The sequence below is a fragment of the Colossoma macropomum genome, unplaced genomic scaffold (genome assembly GCF_904425465.1).
Source record: "Colossoma macropomum unplaced genomic scaffold, Colossoma_macropomum, whole genome shotgun sequence".
Lineage (NCBI taxonomy): Eukaryota > Metazoa > Chordata > Actinopteri > Characiformes > Serrasalmidae > Colossoma > Colossoma macropomum.
The window spans coordinates 4,340,997-4,362,188 of NW_023494806.1; the positions used below are offsets into that span (position 1 = coordinate 4,340,997).

The window sequence follows — 21,192 nt, forward strand, 5'->3', positions numbered from 1 at the left end:
TAACACTGACATCAGCTGTTCATAGTGATGGTCTGAGAGTGTGAATGAGCGAGACTTATAGAAATACTGTTACTGACAGCTCTTTATGTTCTTTGTTTTTATTTTTCTCTTCAGCATTTGGAAACAATGACACCAGTTTTTGCCATATATTGTTGTTTACGGTAACTTAATTTCAGTAAAAAGGTCATTTAATGCTGATCATGCCCCCAAAATCATCAACCTGTGTTTAATCAATGTATTTACTGTGATTTCTCTTGTATCATGGTTTAATAAAATGAAGTGGAATCATTAAGATATAATTGGTTTCATTTCATGATATCATGTTTATTTACAATATCACATTTTAGAAAATACAAAGGCAAAACTGATTCCATATATAAATCATACATTCTGTAAAATTAATTGACTGCAAATTGATGCAAGACTTCTTAACCTGATTGTGGAGCAAGACGCTCCCTTTCCAGGTTTTCTTGTGCTATAAAACCAGAACTGACTGCAGTCAAAGTGTTGAACATGTTGTGTTTCTGTAACTTTGTTTTGACTGAGTAAAGCTGTAACACGTTAAAGTTCTCCATATTTGTGCCACATTTGTACAGCACAAGCATGATATCATCCAGTTTGAGTGCGAGAAGCTTCAACTACGTCCACAAATACCAGCAAACGCCTAGTTTGGGGGTGATTTTTCCACTTTCTTACCTCCTTTTCTGTTTACATAGATCCCCCTGCCCACCTGACCATGAAATAAAATGCATATTTCTGTGATCATTGATCTGTCTAATGTGTAATTTTTGTGAAATACAGATAAACGTTTAGGATGGTCAGTGCGGGACAGCAACACAGTGCTGCAGCGTAAATTGCAACTTCTATAGGGTTCTATATAGCACTAAAAAGGGTTCATCTATAGTTACAATGCCAGGCTTGTTACAACAAAAGAACCCTTTTGCTGCTGTATAGAATCATCTACAGCACATTCTCCTTTAATCTGAAGAACCCTTTCACGATGCAAAGACCCCTTGCTCATGGGAAGGGTTTTTGGGTGTTCATGGTTCTACCTAGATCCATCTTCTCTACTAAAGAACCCTTAAAGAACCATAATTTTTAAGTGTGTAAGATATTTTGAAAGCCTAAATCACCCCATCAAAAAAAAAATCTACCAGCACTGAAATGTATAGGATATTTTGATGGCCTGAATCTCCTTATCTGGAAATGTTACCAGCATTGAAAGAATAATTAGGACACTTTGATGGTCTAGATCACCTAATCAGAGGGTAAGTAGTGATATGAAGCTGGACAATACAACAAACTGCACAACAGACCTGAATTTGGGATGATTTAACATTAGAAACACAAGATACTACGGTACAGTAGTGATACGCGCATGCGCAGTAGGATGCGCACACACCTTTTGCGCGGACCAATAGGAGGCGAGAACAGCGATGATGAGGCGGCCCATGGGGTGACGTGCGAGTGGGCGGTAAGTAGTGGCCGACGTCACTCGTAGTGGCTGGAGGAAAAGAGTTTGAAGGCGTCCGGGCGGAAAGAGTGGAGTGAAACTTGAAGAGAAAGAAAGACGAGCCGGCCGACTTTAAAGACAAGAAGAAGTTAACGACACGACCGGGGAAGACATCGGCAATGATAGCCTCGCATCTTCTGGCGTATTACGTTACCGAGCTTCAGCACGACCAGGTGCAAAATGTAAGTAACCGAACTTCAGCTGGAGGAGCCGGCTAAGGTGACTACACCTCGGCCGGCTTCCCCTCTAACGTCTCAGTGTGGTTACGTGGGTCCAAACCGGACCACAGACTTCATAGCTCAGTCGCGGAGTTCGGATGCGCTCATCACCTGTTAGCTAACCTCCCCCAGTGCCCGTCTACACGTGTCTGAGAAGATAGGAAGGAGCGTTGCATCATCATTTAGTCCGGGGAGTCCATGTGTCGAAGACCCCGACGGGGTTGTTGGTACTTTTTATGTGAAAGTCTGGAGTTGGATGTGTATAAAAGGCCTTTAGTCACTGTGTCGTAACGTGGTGGACGCAAGGCAGAGAGAGAGTTTCCGCATTTTTCTTAACCAGAGAGAGAGAGAGATACAGAGAGAGAGAAAGAGAGAGAGAGAGAGAGCGAGAGAGGAGGGCACGGAGAAAGAGAGAGAGAGAGAGAGAGAAAGCGAAAGCAAGAGAGGAGGGCACGGAGAGAGTGAGAGAGGAAGAGTATGAAAGGGAGAATGAGTAGAAGAGAGAGTGAGAGAGGTGGGGAGGAAGAAAGGGAGAGGTGGGGAGGAAGAGAGAAAGAGGGAAGAGGTGTAGGGGAGAGTGCAAGGAGCAGAGAGAGAGAGCGAGGAAAAATATGAAAGGGAGAATGAGTAGAAGAGAGAGGTGGGGAGGAAAAGAGAAAGAGAGGGAAGAGGAGTAGAAGAGAGAGAGGGAGGAGAATGAGTAGTAGAGAGAGAGACAGAGAGGAGGGAGGAAGAGCAGGAGAGAAGGAGGAGGAGTAGAAGAGAGAGAGAGGTGGGGAGGAAGAGAGAAAGAGGGAAGAGGAGTAGAAGAGCGTGAGAGCGAGGAAGAGTTGAAAGGGAGAATGAGTAGAAGAGAGATTGAGAGAGGTGGGGAGGAAGAAAGAGGGAGAAGAAGGAGTAGTAGAGAGAGAGACAGAGAGGAGGGAGGAGGGAGGAAGAGCAGGAGAGAGGGAAGAGGAGTAGAAGAGAGAGGTGGGGAGGAAGAGAGAAAGAGAGGGAAGAGGAGTAGAAGAGAGAGAGGAGGAGAGACAGAGAGAGGGAGAGAGGAGAAGGAGTAGTAGTAGAGAGATAGAAGAGGGAGGAGTGGACAGAGAGATAAAAAGAGAGGAGGAGTAGGAGCAAGATAGGGAGGAGGGAGGAAGAGCAGGAGAGAGGGAGGAGTAGAAGAGAGAGAGAGGTGGGGAGGAAGAGAGAAAGAGAGGGAAGAGGAGTAGGAGAGAGAGAGAGGAGGAGAGGCAGAGAGAGGGAGGGAGGAGGAGTAGAAGGGAGAGAGAAGTGGGGAGGAGGAGAGAAAGAGAAGGAAGAGGAGTAGAAGAGAGAGAGGAGGAGAGACAGAGAGAGGGAGGGAGGAGAAGGAGGAGTAGTAGTAGAGAGATAGAAGAGGGAGGAGGAGTAAGAGAGAGAGAGAGGTGGGGAGGAAGAGAGAAAGAGAGGGAAGAGGAGTAGAAGAGAGTGAGAGCGAGGAAGAGTTGAAAGGGAGAATGAGTAGAAGAGAGATTGAGAGAAGTGGGGAGGAAGAAAGAGGGAGAAGAAGGAGTAGTAGAGAGAGAGACAGAGAGGAGGGAGGAGGGAGGAAGAGCAGGAGAGAGGGAAGAGGAGTAGAAGAGAGAGGTGGGGAGGAAGAGAGAAATAGAGGGAAGAGGAGTAGAAGAGAGAGAGGAGGAGAGACAGAGAGAGGGAGAGAGGAGAAGGAGTAGTAGTAGAGAGATAGAAGAGGGAGGAGTGGACAGAGAGATAAAAAGAGAGGAGGAGTAGGAGCAAGATAGGGAGGAGGGAGGAAGAGCAGGAGAGAGGGAGGAGTAGAAGAGAGAGAGAGGTGGGGAGGAAGAGAGAAAGAGAGGGAAGAGGAGTAGGAGAGAGAGAGAGAGAGGAGGAGAGGCAGAGAGAGGGAGGGAGGAGGAGTAGAAGAGAGAGAGAAGTGGGGAGGAAGAGAGAAAGAGAAGGAAGAGGAGTAGAAGAGAGAGAGGAGGAGAGACAGAGAGAGGGAGGGAGGAGAAGGAGGAGTAGTAGTAGAGAGATAGAAGAGGGAGGAGGAGTAAGAGAGAGAGAGAGGTGGGGAGGAAGAGAGAAAGAGAGGGAAGAGGAGTAGAAGAGAGTGAGCAAGGAAGAGTTGAAAGGGAGAATGAGTAGAAGAGAGATTGAGAGAGGTGGGGAGGAAGAAAGAGGGAGAAGAAGGAGTAGTAGAGAGAGAGACAGAGAGGAGGGAGGAGGGAGGAAGAGCAGGAGAGAGGGAAGAGGAGTAGAAGAGAGAGGTGGGGAGGAAGAGAGAAAGAGAGGGAAGAGGAGTAGAAGAGAGAGGAGGAGAGACAGAGAGAGGGAGAGAGGAGAAGGAGTAGTAGTAGAGAGATAGAAGAGGGAGGAGTGGACAGAGAGATAAAAAGAGAGGAGGAGTAGGAGCAAGATAGGGAGGAGGGAGGAAGAGCAGGAGAGAGGGAGGAGTAGAAGAGAGAGAGAGGTGGGGAGGAAGAGAGAAAGAGAGGGAAGAGGAGTAGGAGAGAGAGAGAGAGAGAGAGAGGAGGAGAGGCAGAGAGAGGGAGGGAGGAGGAGTAGAAGGGAGAGAGAGGTGGGGAGGAAGAGAGAAAGAGAAGGAAGAGGAGTAGAAGAGAGAGGAGGAGAGACAGAGAGGGAGAGAGGGAGGGAAGAGAAGGAGTAGTAGTAGAGAGATAGAAGAGGGAGGAGGAGTAGAAGAGAGAGAGGTAGGGGGGAGGAGTAGAAGGGAGACAGAGGTGGGGAGGAAGAGAGAAAGAGAAGGAAGAGGAGTAGAAGAGAGAGGAGGAGAGACAGAGAGGGAGGGAGGAGAAGGCGTAGTAGTAGAGAGATAGAAGAGGGAGGAGGAGTAAGAGAGAGAGAGGGAGGAGGGAGGAGGAGTAGAAGAGAGAGAGAGAGAGAGAGAGAGGGAGGAGGATTAGAACAGAAAGTGAGAGAGGTGGGGAGAAGAAGAGGGAGGAGAAGGTGCAGTAATAGAGAGAGAGAAGAGGGAAGAGTGGACAGAGAGAGAGAGAGAGAGAGGGAAAAGGAGGAGGAGGAGGAAGAGTAGTAGAGAGAGGGCAGGGGGAGTAGGTGAGAGAGAACCATGTAACAGAGTCTCAGTGTGAAGCAACAGTCTCAGCTAAGCCTGTTGAATAATGTATCCCGGCGGTGACTCTCTGTGTGACCTCATGTCGGGTTCTCTGCTTCTTGTAGTCATGCAGCTTCATGGTCAGCTGTAAAGAGGCCTAGAAACTCAGCGGGCGTGTTGCTGTGAAAAGGCCCCTGAGCGGCCTGTGTAACCTGAACCACAGGTGCTCTGAAAAGTGCGTCACCACCCCGGCAAGAGGCCGTGCCTTCGACACCCGCTGCAGTCTGAATGGGCCTAAACGCCACTGTGGTTACTGAACATGACGTGTGAGAGAGAGAAGGAGAGGCAGATCAAACATCCTTTAGACGGAGATAAGAGAAGGATCCCTGCTAGTGTCGGAATGATTTCAGACACGGTGTGTTTGTATACAGGTCGTAATGCAGGCAGACTTTGGCCCAGTCCCATTTCTTCTTTTCACCTCTACCCCTTGCTTTCGAGTGTCACCCTAACCCCTTTGAACTGAGTTACAGGGTAGTGGTTGAAATCTTCCCTCTGAAATGGGACCCTCAAATAAAAAGAGCATCACTTCATTAACAGCTACTAGCGCTGCTCTGTAGGCGACGCTGCCAGTCTGCAGTGACAGCAGAGGAGGGTAAAGTTCAGCTCCTCACTGCTGGGCTTTAGTTACATTCAGGGCATAATATGCCTTCAAAGAGGGGGGCAATTATTTATTATCACCCACCCCTAATTCTTCAGTGATATGAAGCTGAAGTCAGATATTCACCAGCGTCTTGTTCGAATTTTCCCATTCCACCTTAAATGGAGCAGCAGTTACATTCTGGCGCTTCAGGCGTCAGAACTGCTGGACTATTTAAGGTGGAATGGGAAGTTAGCTAGATAGCTACTGAGACATTAGCATGTTGTTAGTGATTTTTTTATGCTTGTTATGAAGAAAATGACCAAAATACACTGAAACAGCATTAAACTAAGATAATAAGATGGTTATTGTAATTTTATAACAGAGAAAATTCTCACATTTGTGGGTTTTTTTGGTCTCTTGTTCAGCCGTCTTGCCGGTTTTTCTTTTTTTCTCATAACTCTCTGTTTGGAGTCTCTGAAAAACCTCCGTTTGGAGGGCCATGTAGCCCCAACACTTCACCCTACCCCTCTATCTCAACAAGAATCGGGACACCCTACCCCTAGACGTGAACGCAAAACAGAGGGGTAGGGCTAAGTGGTAGGGACGAAGGGTGAAATGGGACTGGGCCTTTGTTTCTATGTGGCAAAATTACTGAGACGTCAAGATATTTTCATGATACATGAAAGTTTGTATGAGTTGTTTAGACCCTGAATGGACACATGTCTAAAAATACCATCAAAAGCTGTGCTTGGGCTGCATGATAAAGCGATATTTATCATTATTGTGATACTTTACATGACAAATTGTGAATATCTTCAGTACTAGGGATTTAAATTGTGGCTAATTCTTTTCACAGACGAATGAATGTTATTAATCAGTGATTGATATGTTGACCGACAAACCTGAAAGTGCTATCATGCCGTCTTTATTGTTACATTTTTTCAAACCGTGGAAGAAAACATGGTCATTTGTACTGAAAACTTTCTGAAATGCTTGGTGTTCCTGAACACATGATGGGCAGTGTAGATATCTGTCCATTCAAAAAGCATCTTTACCACTTTGTAGTGTTACTGCTGCTCCCAGGTCAGTTCTAAGAGTGTAAAAATTTAGTGCAGTATTGAATATTTTACAAATTTAACATTCAAAACAGGTAGAGATACTGAATTTTAGTGCATTTTCTATATTGAAACCTTATTATTGGCCAATACTGATACCGATAGCGAACCTTATAATTATTATCGGCCAATACTGATACCGATAGCGAATCTTATAATTATTATCGGCAATACTGATACCGATAGCGAACCTTATAATTATTATCGGCCAATACTGATACCGATAGCGAACCTTATAATTATTATCGGCCAATACTGATACCGATAGCGAACCTTATAATTATTATCGGCAATACTGATACCGATAGCGAACCTTATAATTATTATCGGCCAATACTGATACCGATAGCGAACCTTATAATTATTATCGGCCAATACTGATACCGATAGCGAACCTTATAATTATTATCGGCCAATACTGATACCGATAGCGAACCTTATAATTATTATCGGCCAATACTGATACCGATAGCGAACCTTACAATTATTATCAGCCAATACTGATACCGATAGCGAACCTTATGTTTATTATCGGCCAATACTGATACCGATAGCGAACCTTATGTTTATTATCGGCCAATACTGATACCGATAGCGAACCTCATAATTATTATTGGCCAATACTGATACCGATAGCGAACCTTATATTTATTATAGGCCAATACTGATACCGATAGCGAACCTTATATTTATTATAGGCCAATACTGATACCGATAGCGAACCTCATAATTATTATTGGCCAATACTGATAGTGATCTAATATTATTTTCTTTAAATACTTCTAAGCTTTAATCTCAGATTCATTCTCTTTATCCTCCAATATTTCAGTCCAGCCTTTTTGGCCGATATCAACCCGACACAGCACCTCCACACTTTTACTCCCCGCAGGTTCAGCCCAACACCACATGTGTAATATAAATGTGTGGGGGGTGAACAGAGTGAAGACACTGAAAATGGGTGAATGCAAAGGAAAAGGAAATTCCTGTTCGAAACCGAGATTCAAGACACACCTGACAGAAAACTAAACTGAAAGTTTGCTTTTAATTTGACATTTAATTTATGCTTTTGGATAAACATTATAAACACAAAAAACAAAGTAATGTAAAAAAACGTTTTAATAAAATACATATTTTTGATCAAATCTGCTTTCAAGACAAATCTGATGGGACAATAAATAAAGTATACATGAAATAAAGTTACTAAAATGATTACAGTATGCAGGCTACAGTGTGTGCCTTCAAATCATAGACCGGTTGGCCCCCCAAGGCATTGAATTCCACTATATATATCATGAATTTCAAAAACTGTATCCTGCGTATCGAGAGAGATGTTGTGTTTTGCAGTCAAACCTGCACTGCAGATGTTCTTGAGTGTTGTATCTCCTCTTGATGCTCGACATGAGCAGGGATTACAAATCTCTTGTTTAATGTCTCGTAGAAATCCGAAAGAAATCAGAGTAAGAGGTTACATGCACTCAATAATCGGATCATAATCAGATTTGTGCAGTTATCTGATTATTCAAATGGTCATGTAAACAGCACACTGATTTCTTAGATATGAGTAAGGTCTAGAAATCCGGTAAAGAGAGCTGGACTTTAGCTCAGTAATCAGACTTCTCAGTGCATGTGAACTCTTACTCTGATTTCTTTCGGATTTCTCAGTCTGCGCGCGTGCGAAATCAGACGGCGGTACCGGAAATAGGTGAGCAGTGTTGCCGCGAGACGCAGCACAACACTTACAGAGCGACACTGAAACCAAATACATGCATGTTATCAGATTATTTCGATTGTTTAGTTCATGTAAACACATTCAGTGATTCTTATTTTTCAAGTTTTAGATTTTGACCCGTCGTTGCAGTCCTAGTTTTTCTCTCCAAAATGTTTTTTGGCACAAATTTCGGTGCGTCCCTGGTTTAAATAGTTCTGTTTGAGAACTTTTATGTGTGCGAGTCAATCCAGTCTGTGTAGGATAAAATAAGAGCGCTGCAGATTCAGGACATTTACAGCACAAGATGTAGAAAATCGTATTGAACCTGAAAATATGTGTACCGTTACCTCCGTAGTGAGCACACAGGCCGGAATCTTCTTTTTGAAGTGATGGTATCACTGCATTTCCTCTCGAGCTGCCTCGGCCTGATGACTGCTCCAGCGCCGTTGTCACAGACATGCGTGTGTCTGGGGAAGCTGATCACATGCTGTGCTGAGGTGAAGCGCTTGAGGTGCCTCAAAGGGTTTCTTGTTAGCCAGTCGTTCTGAGACCTGAGGGTTTCTTGTTAGCCAGTCATTCTGAGACCTGAGGGTTTCTTGTTAGCCAGTCATTCTGAGACCTGAGGGTTTCTTTTTTAACATGGTTGCGTGTATCTTCTTCTTTTTCTTTTTCTTTTTTTCTTTTTCTTCTTCTTCTTCTTTTCTTCTTCTTCATCTTCTTTTTTTTTCTTTTTCTTCTTTTTCTTTTTTCTTTTTCTTCTTCTTTTTCTTCTTCATCTTCTTCTTCTTTTTCTTCTTCTTCTGCTTCTTCTTTTTCTGTTTTTTTTTCTTCTTTTTCTTCTTCTCATTTCTTTTCTTCTTCTTCTTCTTCTTCTTCTTTTTCTTCTTCTTCTTCTTCTTCTTCTTCTTCTTCTTCTTCCCGTTTCTTTTTTTATTCTTATTTTCCAGCCAGATTTGTGCCACATAACTCGTCCTGCAGTTTGTGAGCAATCAACTCCGTTCCAACTCCAGATTGTCCTGTGTGATTGTGTGATTCGGGCTTGTATACAGCTTTTTGATTGGATGGTTTCCTATAGAAATGAATGAGGTGAAAAATTGCATGACAATCTGCGGTACTTCCACTTGACCTCAAGATACTGTTTCGCACATACTATCTCAGAGACGGTCCCCAGGCACAAATTCAATGTTGTTCTGACCCGCACTCATCTGTTTGTCTTTTTTTTCCCCCATCCCTCGCTTCTCCCATAGACTCCCATTCATTTTTGCCACCATACAATCTCCATTACTTCTTTGGCCGACAGCCACCAAACTACATGTACTCACTCGGGGCAGGTCCTCAAGCTCTAATCCACAGCCATACTGACCCGCACTCCTCTATTTGTCGTTTTTCATCCCTCGTTCCTCACATAGACTCCCATTCTTTTTCAACAACACGTAGCTAGCACTTGGCAACTCCCTACAAACAACTAAACACCCCATACATCATGCCAACTGCCTAGCAGCAATTTAGCAACCGCATGGGATACCATAGCAACTGCCTAGCAACGCCTTAGCAACCACCTGGGATACCATAGTAAGCGCCTAGCAACAACCTAGCAGGAAGTGGGAACCATTTAAGCTGTGCAGCTGTTCTGCGTTTCCTTCAGGATTTGCACGTTTCTGTTTTTTATTATAATTTTTAAATAGTCTTATCTCCATATGCGCTCGAGTGCTGCTGTTTGATGTACGATAGTCTGATGACTCCTCTTCCTCCAGCTGATTGCGTCAATTGAGCCCCTTTTGCCTGGACTTAAGCACATAATCGTATACCTATAAACACTTTGTGCAGTCTGTCTCTGCTCCGGTATGAATCTGTACACACTGTCCTTGTCTTATGACCTCTCCTTTACGGTCAGCGTGTGCTTGATTGTTAGAACAGGCTGTTCTGTGAGCCATTTGAAGATATGACCTTCTGTTCTAAGTGGCTCCCAGTGTCTTTTCACCTGTCCACACCATTCAGACTGACTGTGACCATTGCATGCCTACTTCTCCTATATTAAAGGTATAGGGGGAGTTTGTCCTTTTGTGCTGCTATAACAGCCTTTACTCTTCTGGGAAGGCTTTACACTAGATGCTGGAACATTGCTGTGAGGATTTGATTGAACATTAGTAAGGTCAGTTGCTGATGTTGGATGGTCAGTTCTGGATCTCCAACTCATCCCAAAGGTATTGGATGGAGCTCCATCACTCCAGAGAACACAGTTCCACTGCTCCACAGCCCAATGCTGGGGGCCTTTATACCCCTCTAACCCATGCTTGGCATATGGTTACCTTAGCCTCATGTGCAGCTGCTCCACAGCGTCTCATTCTATGTGGTGGTCAATAGAAGCTTTGTGTGCGGAGTTGAAAGCCTGTGTCAGCAATGGGTGCAGCTGAAGTAGCTGAATTTTTTAATTAGAAGAAATTAAAGATTAGAACCTTTTATTCAAATACATTGGTGAAGCCTGATGTAACATGCTTAAAGACAGGCCTGGATTATTTTTACCCAAATTATTTACATTTGAGAGAGCAGTACATGTGGTTTTGAGAGATCGTCACTGTCGGGACAAAACTTCATATCTCCGTATTTGACGTTTTTTAATTTTTTGACATAATTAAAAATTGCTTACTACCCTTTACAATGTATCAAATGTTCATGATGAATGGACCAAAACAATTTGTCCGATAATGTCCATGTTTAGAGCAAAAAAACTGCCGATTTTAAAATATTTTGAAAAAAAAAAAAACAGAAGTACACAGCAAATTATGCACATTTGAGTTTCAGAATATCGCTAGAACTAGAACTAAAATTCATTACCACTGTGTGACATCAGTAGTGGTATACTGATATACAGTCATGTGCAAAAATTTCGGTGCCCCTGCTTAAAAGACACTTGGTTGATTTTCTGAGTGAAAATAAGTGAACACATTCTCTAAATCAGGGGTCACAACCTAAATGTTAAGACGAGCCATTTTGTCCTTTCAACAAAAATCAAACCACTTTGGGAGCCGCAACATATGTCCATTTTACCACCTTGGCTGTAAATATCTCTCAGTATGTGCTGATGTACTAGTACAGGCTAAAAAATATAATGTAAATGCAAACGCTGATTTACTTTGCTCTGCTTTAAGCTTCAGCTCAGCTGTAGCCACTTTTCTCGCATCTCCAGCAGGAAACTTTTCCTCGAAAGTAGAACAGTTTCTTGTAAAATGTCTCTCAATGTTCGACTCTTTACGAGGCTGAAGTCGCTTCTCATTTGCGCGCGGCTTGTTCGAATTTTCCCGTTCCACCTTAAATGGTCCTAAGCCACCAGAATGTACCTGCAGCACGGGGAAATTCGAACAAGCTGACTTCAGCTTTGCACCTTTTTAGTGTTTGACGGTTTCTCACTGCAGATTAAATGTACCAGGAAACCAGCTGAGTTCTTAGAAAAGCAAATAATCTCCAAATTATCGATGTTCGTCTTAAATCTCTCTCTTTGCCGTTTCGTTAACTACTAGCTGGGCGAGATTGTTGTCGGTGTTGCTATGGTGACCAGCAGTCTGCGCTGATCTTCAGGGTTAAAGGGTGAATTAGCAGTTCTACATTAACTCCAGTATTTAAGACCATTTAGTGTTAAACTGTGTTGAACGATCAGCAGAGCTTTATTTTACTGTAAAGGAGGATTATTTTATTATTACCTATAATCTAATTCTGCTGTGGAGCCACAACAGGGCAGTAAAAGAGCCGCATGTTGCTGACCCCCGGTCTAAGACGATATGCTCCTGCTCATTTTAGTGCACAATTACTGTTTGTTTGCTGAATTTAACATATTGGGAACAATAAAACATGAAATGTGGTGGCCTGGGCAAAAGTTCTGGCACATTTAATATTTTATGTTCATTTTTGTCCAAATAAATTGCCATATTTAAGTGTGTTCTCTGTAAAGGATGTGTTCAATTATTTTCACTTAGAAAATTAACAAAATATTTCATTTGGCGAGGGGCGTCCAAACCGGTTTGTGTGGCTTGTCCGTTCTGTTCTGAACTTTCTGGTTCCAACACTGGACTGTTTTTATTATGAATGTTTTATGAATTATGAATGGTGTGGGAGAGTCTTCGATGCGACAGTACGGAGCTTTCCCGTTCTTTGTGAGCGGCAGCGTATTTAGGGTAATGAAACAGGCCGCAAGTTCACACGAAAGGACAGCTTCTGTCCTGATCCTGCAGGCTATTCTGGACTTAGTAGATCCTCAGCACAAATATAGCCAACTGTACAGGTCTGAACTGAACACAGCCTCTTGTTCCTATTAGCACACGGGATATAATTACTGCATACGGTTGTTGCACATTGCCTGGTCTGTTTGCTGTGCCGGGTTGGGAGCCAGTAAAGGGGCGTCGCAGTGCTCTGTGTGTTTTTCCTTCCCTCCTCTGGTGTCATGTCACATGACTGGAACAGCCTCTTGGGTTGCTCAATTCTGGTTACTTGGAGGGTCGTCTCCTGCTAAGAAAGCAGCATGTGTGTGTTAACAAGCATGGAGCAATGAGGAAGTGTTAAAGGGACCTCGTCCTACATTTTCCGTTTTATTTTTTCCTTGAAGTGAAGGTTTATGTACCAAAATCAGTAGAGGTGCACGATGGTATCGGAATTGTCTTGGTATAATAAAAAATAAGCTGTTACTGCCTTTAAAAACAGAAAGGAGAGATCAGATCACTCCCGTTTTGAAAGAGCTGCACTGGCTGCCTGTATCATTCGGGATAGATTTCAAGGTTCTGCTACCAGTCTTTAAAGCTCAGAACAGCCTTAAAGCACCTGCTTACATCGCAGAGCGTCTGTCTGTTTATGTTCCGGCACGTAATCTAAGATCTGCAGATAGTGGCCTTCTTCAGAGACCCTCTGTACAATACAGAAAACATGGAGAGACTCTCAGTTATTCTGCTTCTAAACTGTGGAGCTCAGTTCACCTTTTATTAGACAGTCAAGCTCAGAGCTCACTTTTAAGAAGCACCTAAAAACAGAATTTCTTTCACAATACCAGATTTGTTGATAGGAACGAGTTACAAACCATTAAACTAAGCTAGATTTTGGGTGAGATTTTTTAGGTGCAGGGTCAAAGGTCATTTCTGAGGTGGTTTCTCTGAGTAACCACTGTGGACTAAGGGGGCTGACTGTGTCATTTACATTTTTCATGTAATACTCAGCTAATTTCATTGTTTTGTTTCCATTTTTGTGGCGAAGCTAAAGTCAGTTCTTTGGCTGATGCTCAGCCCAACCCTGCACTCTGTGCACATCCGTTCTCTGTAATGCAAACCCTTCTTAGTGCTGCACTCGGCATATTGTCTTGAGACGAGACGAGCAGCTTCAGATCTGTGCTTCTCCCTTGATATGTATGGTTTTTAGTGTGGGAACTGTCTTACTCTTCTGTCAGCTGACAGTCTTCAGTCTTTACAGAATGTGTGCATTTACAATTGGGTCACTGCCCTGGTCACTTTCACTACCTCGTTTTTATTTCCCTGGATTCCATAACTGCCCTGATCTCCCTCGTAATCCTTTTGACTGCTCTCACTCTCACTGCATGAAGAATGTGATGGTGTGGCTTCTAGCAACAGCCTTACTACCTCCTCTGCACTCATTTTTGTTTTTCCATGATGCGCTCTGGGAAACCACCAATTCTTAGTCATGTGACCAGCTGCTTCACCTACATTCACAGTGGTTGCTAGGCAAAACCACCACATTTTAGCCTTAAAATGAATTAAGATTATATAGAATAAAATGAATATATTAGTTATTTTAATTGTTATTTTGCAAATTCTCATTCTATAGCATGTTATCTACAATTAAAAATACAACCATACATACAAAACCAACCTGGATCACCTGGTAAGCAGTTTTGGACAGGCTCCTTCAACAACCATTCTTGGTCTTTGCTCATTTTCTGTGAAGAACATATAAAATAACCCATTTTCAGTGTCTTCACTCTGTTCAACCCCCACACATTTATATTACACATGTGCTGTTGGCTGAACCTGCAGGGAGTAAAAGTGTGGAGGTGCTGTGTCCTTCACTCTGTTCTCCTCCTACATGGCCTGCTGTTAGTGTATGTCTGTGTGTGTGAGGGTGGACAACATGGACAGGCTGCTGACTGGCTACAGCTGCTAAAGGAGCACCCTACACTGACCACTTGTGATATTTTAAACATCTGCGATTTTTACATAAATTGTTATGGCTGTATTGATTTAATAAAACTATAATGCAGTAACAAAAACATCAATCACCTTATATCTGTATGATTGTTCATAAATGATGAGTTGTGATGTTAATAGTGAAATGAAAAAGAAAAAGTATTGTCCCTGTAAAAGTGGGGTGTGTGGCCAAGGAATTCTGGTTTAGGGATTAAAAAAAAAAAATAAATAAAAAAAAGATATATTTGTAAATGACCTTTCGGCCGCCCTCATTCACAGAACAGTTCGGACAGAAGCGCTCCATATAACTTCAACGTGAGTTGCCGATAGGCTGAGTTAGTGGATGTATGCAAATGTGCTGTTGTTTGTGACATCACAAAAAGAAAGAATTCAAAACGGCTGTTTTTGCCGCTCGGATTCAACATATGGATCGAATGGTTCGCTGTGAAACTTAAACAGCGCGACTGACGCAAAGTTGGCCTTTCAACCTCCCTGACACAAGTAATGGTTCTTCATCTTATGGTACCGTTAACACTCAAAGAACCCTTAAAGCGTTCTTTCCATTGTGAATGCTTTCTTTAGATCTTGATGGAGAACGTGCTGTAGATGGTTATATGTAGAACCTTTTTGGAAAGGGTTCCATATAGCACCAAAAAGGGTTCTGCTCTCAAGTTTGACCTCGAAACAATATCAGAACCCTTTTCAAAAAGGCTCTGTATAGAACCGTCTACAGCACATTTTCTCTCTTCTGGAAGTCTGAAGAACCATTTTATGATGCAAAGAACCATTTAATCATGCAAAGGGTTCTTTGGTTGTTCATGGTTCTATACAGAACTATTTTCTTTACTAAAGAACCCTGGAAGCAGCATTTTTAAGAGTGTAGGGCTTTAGAAAATGATTTTTTTTTCTGTTTTATTTTAAAGGAAAACTTAATTTAAACAAGGAAAACTTAACTTTCTTCATCTGTTTTGGAAATAAGAGCAAACACAACCCGTTTTGACTTAAAGTGAAGTTAAATGGAACATTATTTTTTCCAACTTAATATTTTCAGCATGGCGCTTTTCATATAATAGTCCCAGTTCTTACATACTAAACATATTCAAATGATTGGCTCGAACTTCGTCCTCTCAACACGGAAAACGGGGCCTTTCGGCATGAGGAAGTGAGCTGCGCTGATGTATTTCCTCCCCTGCGACATGCAGCTCGAGTTTCTGCGAGAATTATCAGCGTGTGACCTGTGAGTCTTTTGTATGTGGAGCAATGTGGGGACATTTTAGCTTCTCTGTTCATAAGAGTCATCAAGGAGAGTCACAGTGTGCCTCTGCGATTGTATTACGTCTAGCGTACAAACCCAGTGGTTCTAATGACTCATGGAAAGTGACGGTTGGCCTTTCGAACTCGCTGACCTTTTCCTCAGCCTGTTTGAATGTTACGGTCTATGTTTGTCTATGATGGGCGGGGCTAGTGTGTGTATTTCTACATGCGGTCGTGTTTCTCATGCCTGGCATTGTTCATGAGTTACAGTTACACAGCACAGTGGGGCTGTAAACAAACTGTGTTTTTTACGTTAAGGTGGAAAACCTTCCTCACTTTTATGAAACCAAGGAGTTTGATGTAATATGTAAACGTTAAAGTCTAGAAACAGACTAGACTCCATACATTTATAGGAACTGAGCTGCACAAACAGCCTACTTTGAAAAAAACCCCCACACATTTACATACATCTGTCTATTCAGCCTATAGCAGTTTAGCCCCGCCCACTCACACTGAATCCCAAGAGTTAGGGCCAGAGTTAGGATTAGGTTTTGGATTGAGGTTAAGGTTAGGATTAGGATTAGGGCCAGGGTGAGGGTTAGGATTAGGTTTTGGGTTGAGGTTAAGGTTACGGTTAGGATTAGGGCCAGGGTGAGGATTAGGATTAGGTTTTGGATTGAGGTTAAGGTTAGCGTTAGGATTAGGTCCAGGGTGAGGGTTAGGATTAGGTTTTGGGTTGAGGTTAAGGTTAGGATTAGGATTAGGCCCAGGGTTAGGATTAGGTTTTGGGTTGAGGTTAGGGTTAGGATTAGGATTAGGCCCAGGGTGAGAGTTAGGATTAGGTTTTGGGTTGAGGTTTAGGTTAGTGTTAGGATTAGGTCCAGGGTGAGAGTTAGGATTAGGTTTTGGGTTGAGGTTAAGGTCAGGATTAGGGCCAGAGTTAGGATTAGGTTTTGGGTTGATGTTAGGGTTAGGATTAGGATTAGGCCCAGGGTGAGAGTTAGGATTAGGTTTTGGGTTGAGGTTAAGGTCAGGGATAGGATTAGGGCCAGGGTTAGTGTTAGGTTTTGGGTTGAGGTTAAGGTTAGGATTAGGGCCAGAGTTAGGATTAGGTTTTGGGTTGAGGTTAGGGTTAGGATTAGGATTAGGCCCAGGGTGAGGGTTAGGTTTTGGGTTAGGTTAGGGTTAGGATTAGGCCCAGGGTGAGAGTTAGGATTAGGTTTTGGATTGAGGTTAAGGTCAGGGATAGGATTAGGGCCAGAGTTAGCATTAGGTTTTGGGTAGAGGTAAAGGTTAGGGTTAGGATTAGGCCCAGGGTGAGGGTTAGGTTTTGGGTTAGGTTAGGGTTAGGATTAGGCTCAGGGTTAGTGTTAGGTTTTAGGTAAGGTTAGGTTTTGCGTAATGTAAGTAACATATTAACAACACATCTACTTAATGTAAGTAATGTATCAACAGAACATCTACAAGATGTTTACTTCAGTGTATTCAGGTGCTTCACTACAGCTACTGCACTGATATGTTGTTGATGTGTTACTGATAATCTGTTAAGAGTTTATTAATCATCTACAAAGGACCACTCCAAATAAAGTGTTAGCAAAAAAAAGATTGCTTCTCAGTGAATGTTCAGTAATTAGTTGGTAGTCTATAATATGATAATGCACATTTTTATATTCTCTTACTGTCATCTCTTACAGTAAGAAACAGAACCCAGTGGACTCAACCATTTATATTCACATACACAAATAATTACACATATAATTCATTCTTCTTAAATGCTTCCTCACCTGTCCAGTGCCTCATTTTGGAATCCCTGAAAGGCTCTGCATGGTTTGTTATTGTTCAGTTAAGTCTGTTTTTATTGATCAGTCTTTTTTCAAATTTAAAATGACTTAAAATTATAAAAATAATTGGTAGATTACTGAAATACCGAATATGATTGATTGTTACAGCGCTTCAGCACAGCTGCCCTGCAGGGTGGGCATTGATTTCAGAGCCTTTTTTTTGGGTGTGTTTTTTTTGGGAGTTGTTTGCTGAATTTAAATTCTGTCTGACTCTCAAGCAAACCCTTCAAGTCTGTCTGTCTTGTTGCTGTTGTTGCACTGGTTTCTCAAACCTTTGCTCTAGAGAGACCACTGCCCTGCATATTTTCGCGGTTAGCACTACTTACTGAGTCAAAATTGTTCACAGTGGTGGTGAAAGGTGCCAGACGTCTGAATAGTTTAGTGCCTCTAAAAGCTGCCTCAGAGAAAGGTATTACATTAAATGGTTATGAATACGTTGCCTGAGACATTGTGTTAGTATAATTTGAGAAGGTTTTGGATGGACATATCATGCCCCACCAAAAAAAACACATTTTTACAGATTACATTACAGTACAGAACATTACATATAGACGCTCAGAAGACTCGTGTAGGTTCACTGGTGGTTTTGGATAGTAAATAAAATGTCTGTATTTGTGTTGTAGACATTGTAAAGAAATCTGTAAATCCATAAACCACTGTAAAGAACTCTGGGTCTGTAAGTTTCTCTAGTCAAACTGACTATTTATACACACACACACACACACACACACACACACACACATATATATATATATATAGAATGTGTATACATATGTATATTTCTGAGCTCATTTCCAGGATGAATACGGGCCTGAAAAAGCAGAAACCTCGTAACTCTAATAAGGGAGAGAGAGAGAGGGAGGGAGAGGGAGGGAGGGAGAGAGAGAGAGAGAGAGAGAGAGAGAGAGAAAGAGGGAGAGGGGGAGAGAGAGAGAGAGAGAGGGAGGGAGGGAGGAAGGGAGGGAGGAAGGGAGGGAGGAAGGGAGGGAGGGAGGGAGAGAGGAAGGGAGGGTACAATATTGATAGTATCAGTAAGTTGGCGTAGGGGAGCAGCACAGACACAGTTAGAAAAAAACAATTTGAATGAATGAGAGCGAGAGAGAGAGTGTAAGAGGAAGTACAGAGGAGGAGAGGAGGAAGAGTGTGAGAAGATATATATATATATATATATATATATATATATATATATATATATATATATCTAATATACCTAATATAAGGTCATTTTGGGCCGTTTCTTTTGATCCGTTCATCATGAAATTTGCACACAATATAAAGATCAACAGGCATTTTCAAAATATGTCAAAAACTGAAAAACAACAAAAATGGAGATATCGCTATTGTCAGAGGAAAACCTTGTATATATACGTGTGTGTGTGTGTGTGTGTGTGTGTGTGTGTGTGTGTGTGTGTGTTAAAAATGCTAAATAAAATAAAGAAATAAAATTCCAATTACAAACTCAGGCAGAAGAACTCGATTAAAAAATTGACTGTCATCTATACAAATGGACAAATGTGTGTCACATAGCCAAAAAACTGATGTTGGATGGTCAGTTCTGGGTCACTCCAACTCATCCCAAAGGTATTGGATTGACATTGGGTGTGATAACCTTGGGCTCATGTGCAGCTTCTTCACAGCGTTCTATTGGTTGGTGCTCTTCTATAGAAGCTGTGAGTGCACAGTTGAACACTTGTGTCACCTTCAAGTAGCTGAATTCACTCATTTGAAGGGCTGTCTGGACATTTGTCCAAACTGAAGAAGCAACCATATCCTGGCTGATTTGATTTTTTTGCTGAACTATTGCCTTAATTAGTGTACACCTTTGGATGGACACAGTGTGAGCAAAACTACTGTACCTCTCCATGGTCATTCACCTGTGCCCTCTCTCTTTTCTCAGGTGGACAAGTACCTGTATCACATGCGGCTCTCAGATGAGAACCTCATGGATGTGTCCAGGCGCTTCAGGAGGGAGATGGACAAAGGACTGGGTAAGGACACCAACCTGACCGCCTCGGTCAAGATGCTGCCTACTTTCGTCCGCTCCACACCTGACGGCACAGGTAAGGGGGACCATGTGGATATCCAAACTTATTTTAGTCTTTGCTACTTATATATATATATATATATATATATATATATATATAGATATAGATAGATAGATAGATACACATATATATCTGAGTCTTGGACTCTTCAAATACTATTTGTTTAAGAATGTGAATGTTCAAATAGCAGAAATGGTTAAAATGCCTGTACTCTCCAGTGTTTACAGTAGCGCTGGGCTTTAAGCCATGTAGTAAATGAGTTGTAGTCCTGCTCCAGTAGACACTGCACTGCTGCTTATCTCTTATCTGAAAGGTCACACATTAGGGCTGATTATCTGTAAATGTTTTACCTGCAGACTCAGTCGGCACCAGCTGTCTGAGACTGTATGTTTGGGTCAGATGAAGATGGAAAGTCTGAGATTGATCGTAAGGGTGGGAAAAGATTTGTCCTGCAAGACGGAAGCAGTTTTTATTTTTTTTTAATTAAAGCTCTACTGGAACGTCTCGTTCTCATAGAGAGGTGCTGTTATAGGTATTGATCCATTTTCCTTTTATTGCAGGTTTATTAGTGTCACCAGACTGACCACTGTGTGTGTGTGTGCACACCTGTGTATGTGTGTGTATATCTGTGTGTGTGATTGTGTGTGTGTGTACCTGTGTGTGTGTGTGTGTGTGTGCGGACCTGTGCTGTGTGTTCCTGTGTAAGTGATTGTGGGGGTGTGTGTGCCTGTATGTGTACCTGTGTGTGTCTGTGTGTGCCTGGGTATGTGATTGTGGGTTTGTCTGTATGTGTGTGTGCACAACTCTGTGTGTGTGTGTGTGTGTGTGTGTGTGTGGGTGTGTATGTGACTGTGTATGCCTGTGTGTGATTATGGGTGTGCCTGTGTTTTCCTGTGTGTTTTCCTGTGTGTTTTCCTGTGTGTGTGCCTGTGTGTGTGTGTGTGTGTGTGTGTGTGTGTCTGTGTGTGTGTGTGTGTGTGTGTATACCTCTGTTTGCCTGTATATGATTGTGGGTGTGTCTGTATGTGCCTGTATGTTCCTCTGTGTGTGTTCCTGTGTATGTGTGTGTGTGTGTGTGTGTGTGTGCGCGTGTGTGCCTGTGTATATGTTTATGCCACACTGTGAGGATCAAAAGCTGTTCGTACACTCACATTGTGGGGACTTCTCTTCCACAAACTGGTCCCCACAACATAAATCACTCAGTTTTAGGTTGAACTGAACTGATCAAGAAAAGGCGAAAGTTATGGTAAGTTTAAGGCCAGGGTCAGGCTACGATTTGGCTACGTCTCCAGGAAATGAAAGGCAGTCTGTGTAAAGTCCGTACAATTCACAGAAACAGGATTGTGTGTGTGTGTGTGTGTGTGTGTGTGTGTGTGTGTGTGTTTATTAGGACAGAGCCAGTAAGCAATTTAAATTAAATCAGAACAAAATTGTAGATGAAAATAAAACTATGTATTATTTAAAACCAGGGCTATTTTACATTGACAAAAGTTTGTGCCCCCCTGGTCAAACATATAAGTGAACACATCCTCTACAGAGAAAACACAAAGGCACATTTTAATACAGTTACTGTTTATTTGCTTAATTGAACCTATTGGTAAAAATAATAATACACAAAACG

At 42.3% G+C, this 21,192-nt stretch overlaps 1 protein-coding gene across 1 annotated transcript in view; it reads left to right on the forward strand.

The window, feature by feature from the left end:
- The first annotated feature begins 1,485 nt into the window (after nucleotides 1–1,485).
- The window catches only part of hk2 (hexokinase 2), an 89,317-nt gene continuing 69,610 nt past the window's right edge, over nucleotides 1,486–21,192 (forward strand). Inside the window, exons 1-2 of the mRNA XM_036598047.1 lie at nucleotides 1,486–1,695; nucleotides 19,424–19,586. Coding sequence (XP_036453940.1) covers nucleotides 1,633–1,695; nucleotides 19,424–19,586 — 226 coding nt within the window. The 5' untranslated portion in view covers nucleotides 1,486–1,632. The remainder of the gene's footprint in view (nucleotides 1,696–19,423; nucleotides 19,587–21,192) is intronic.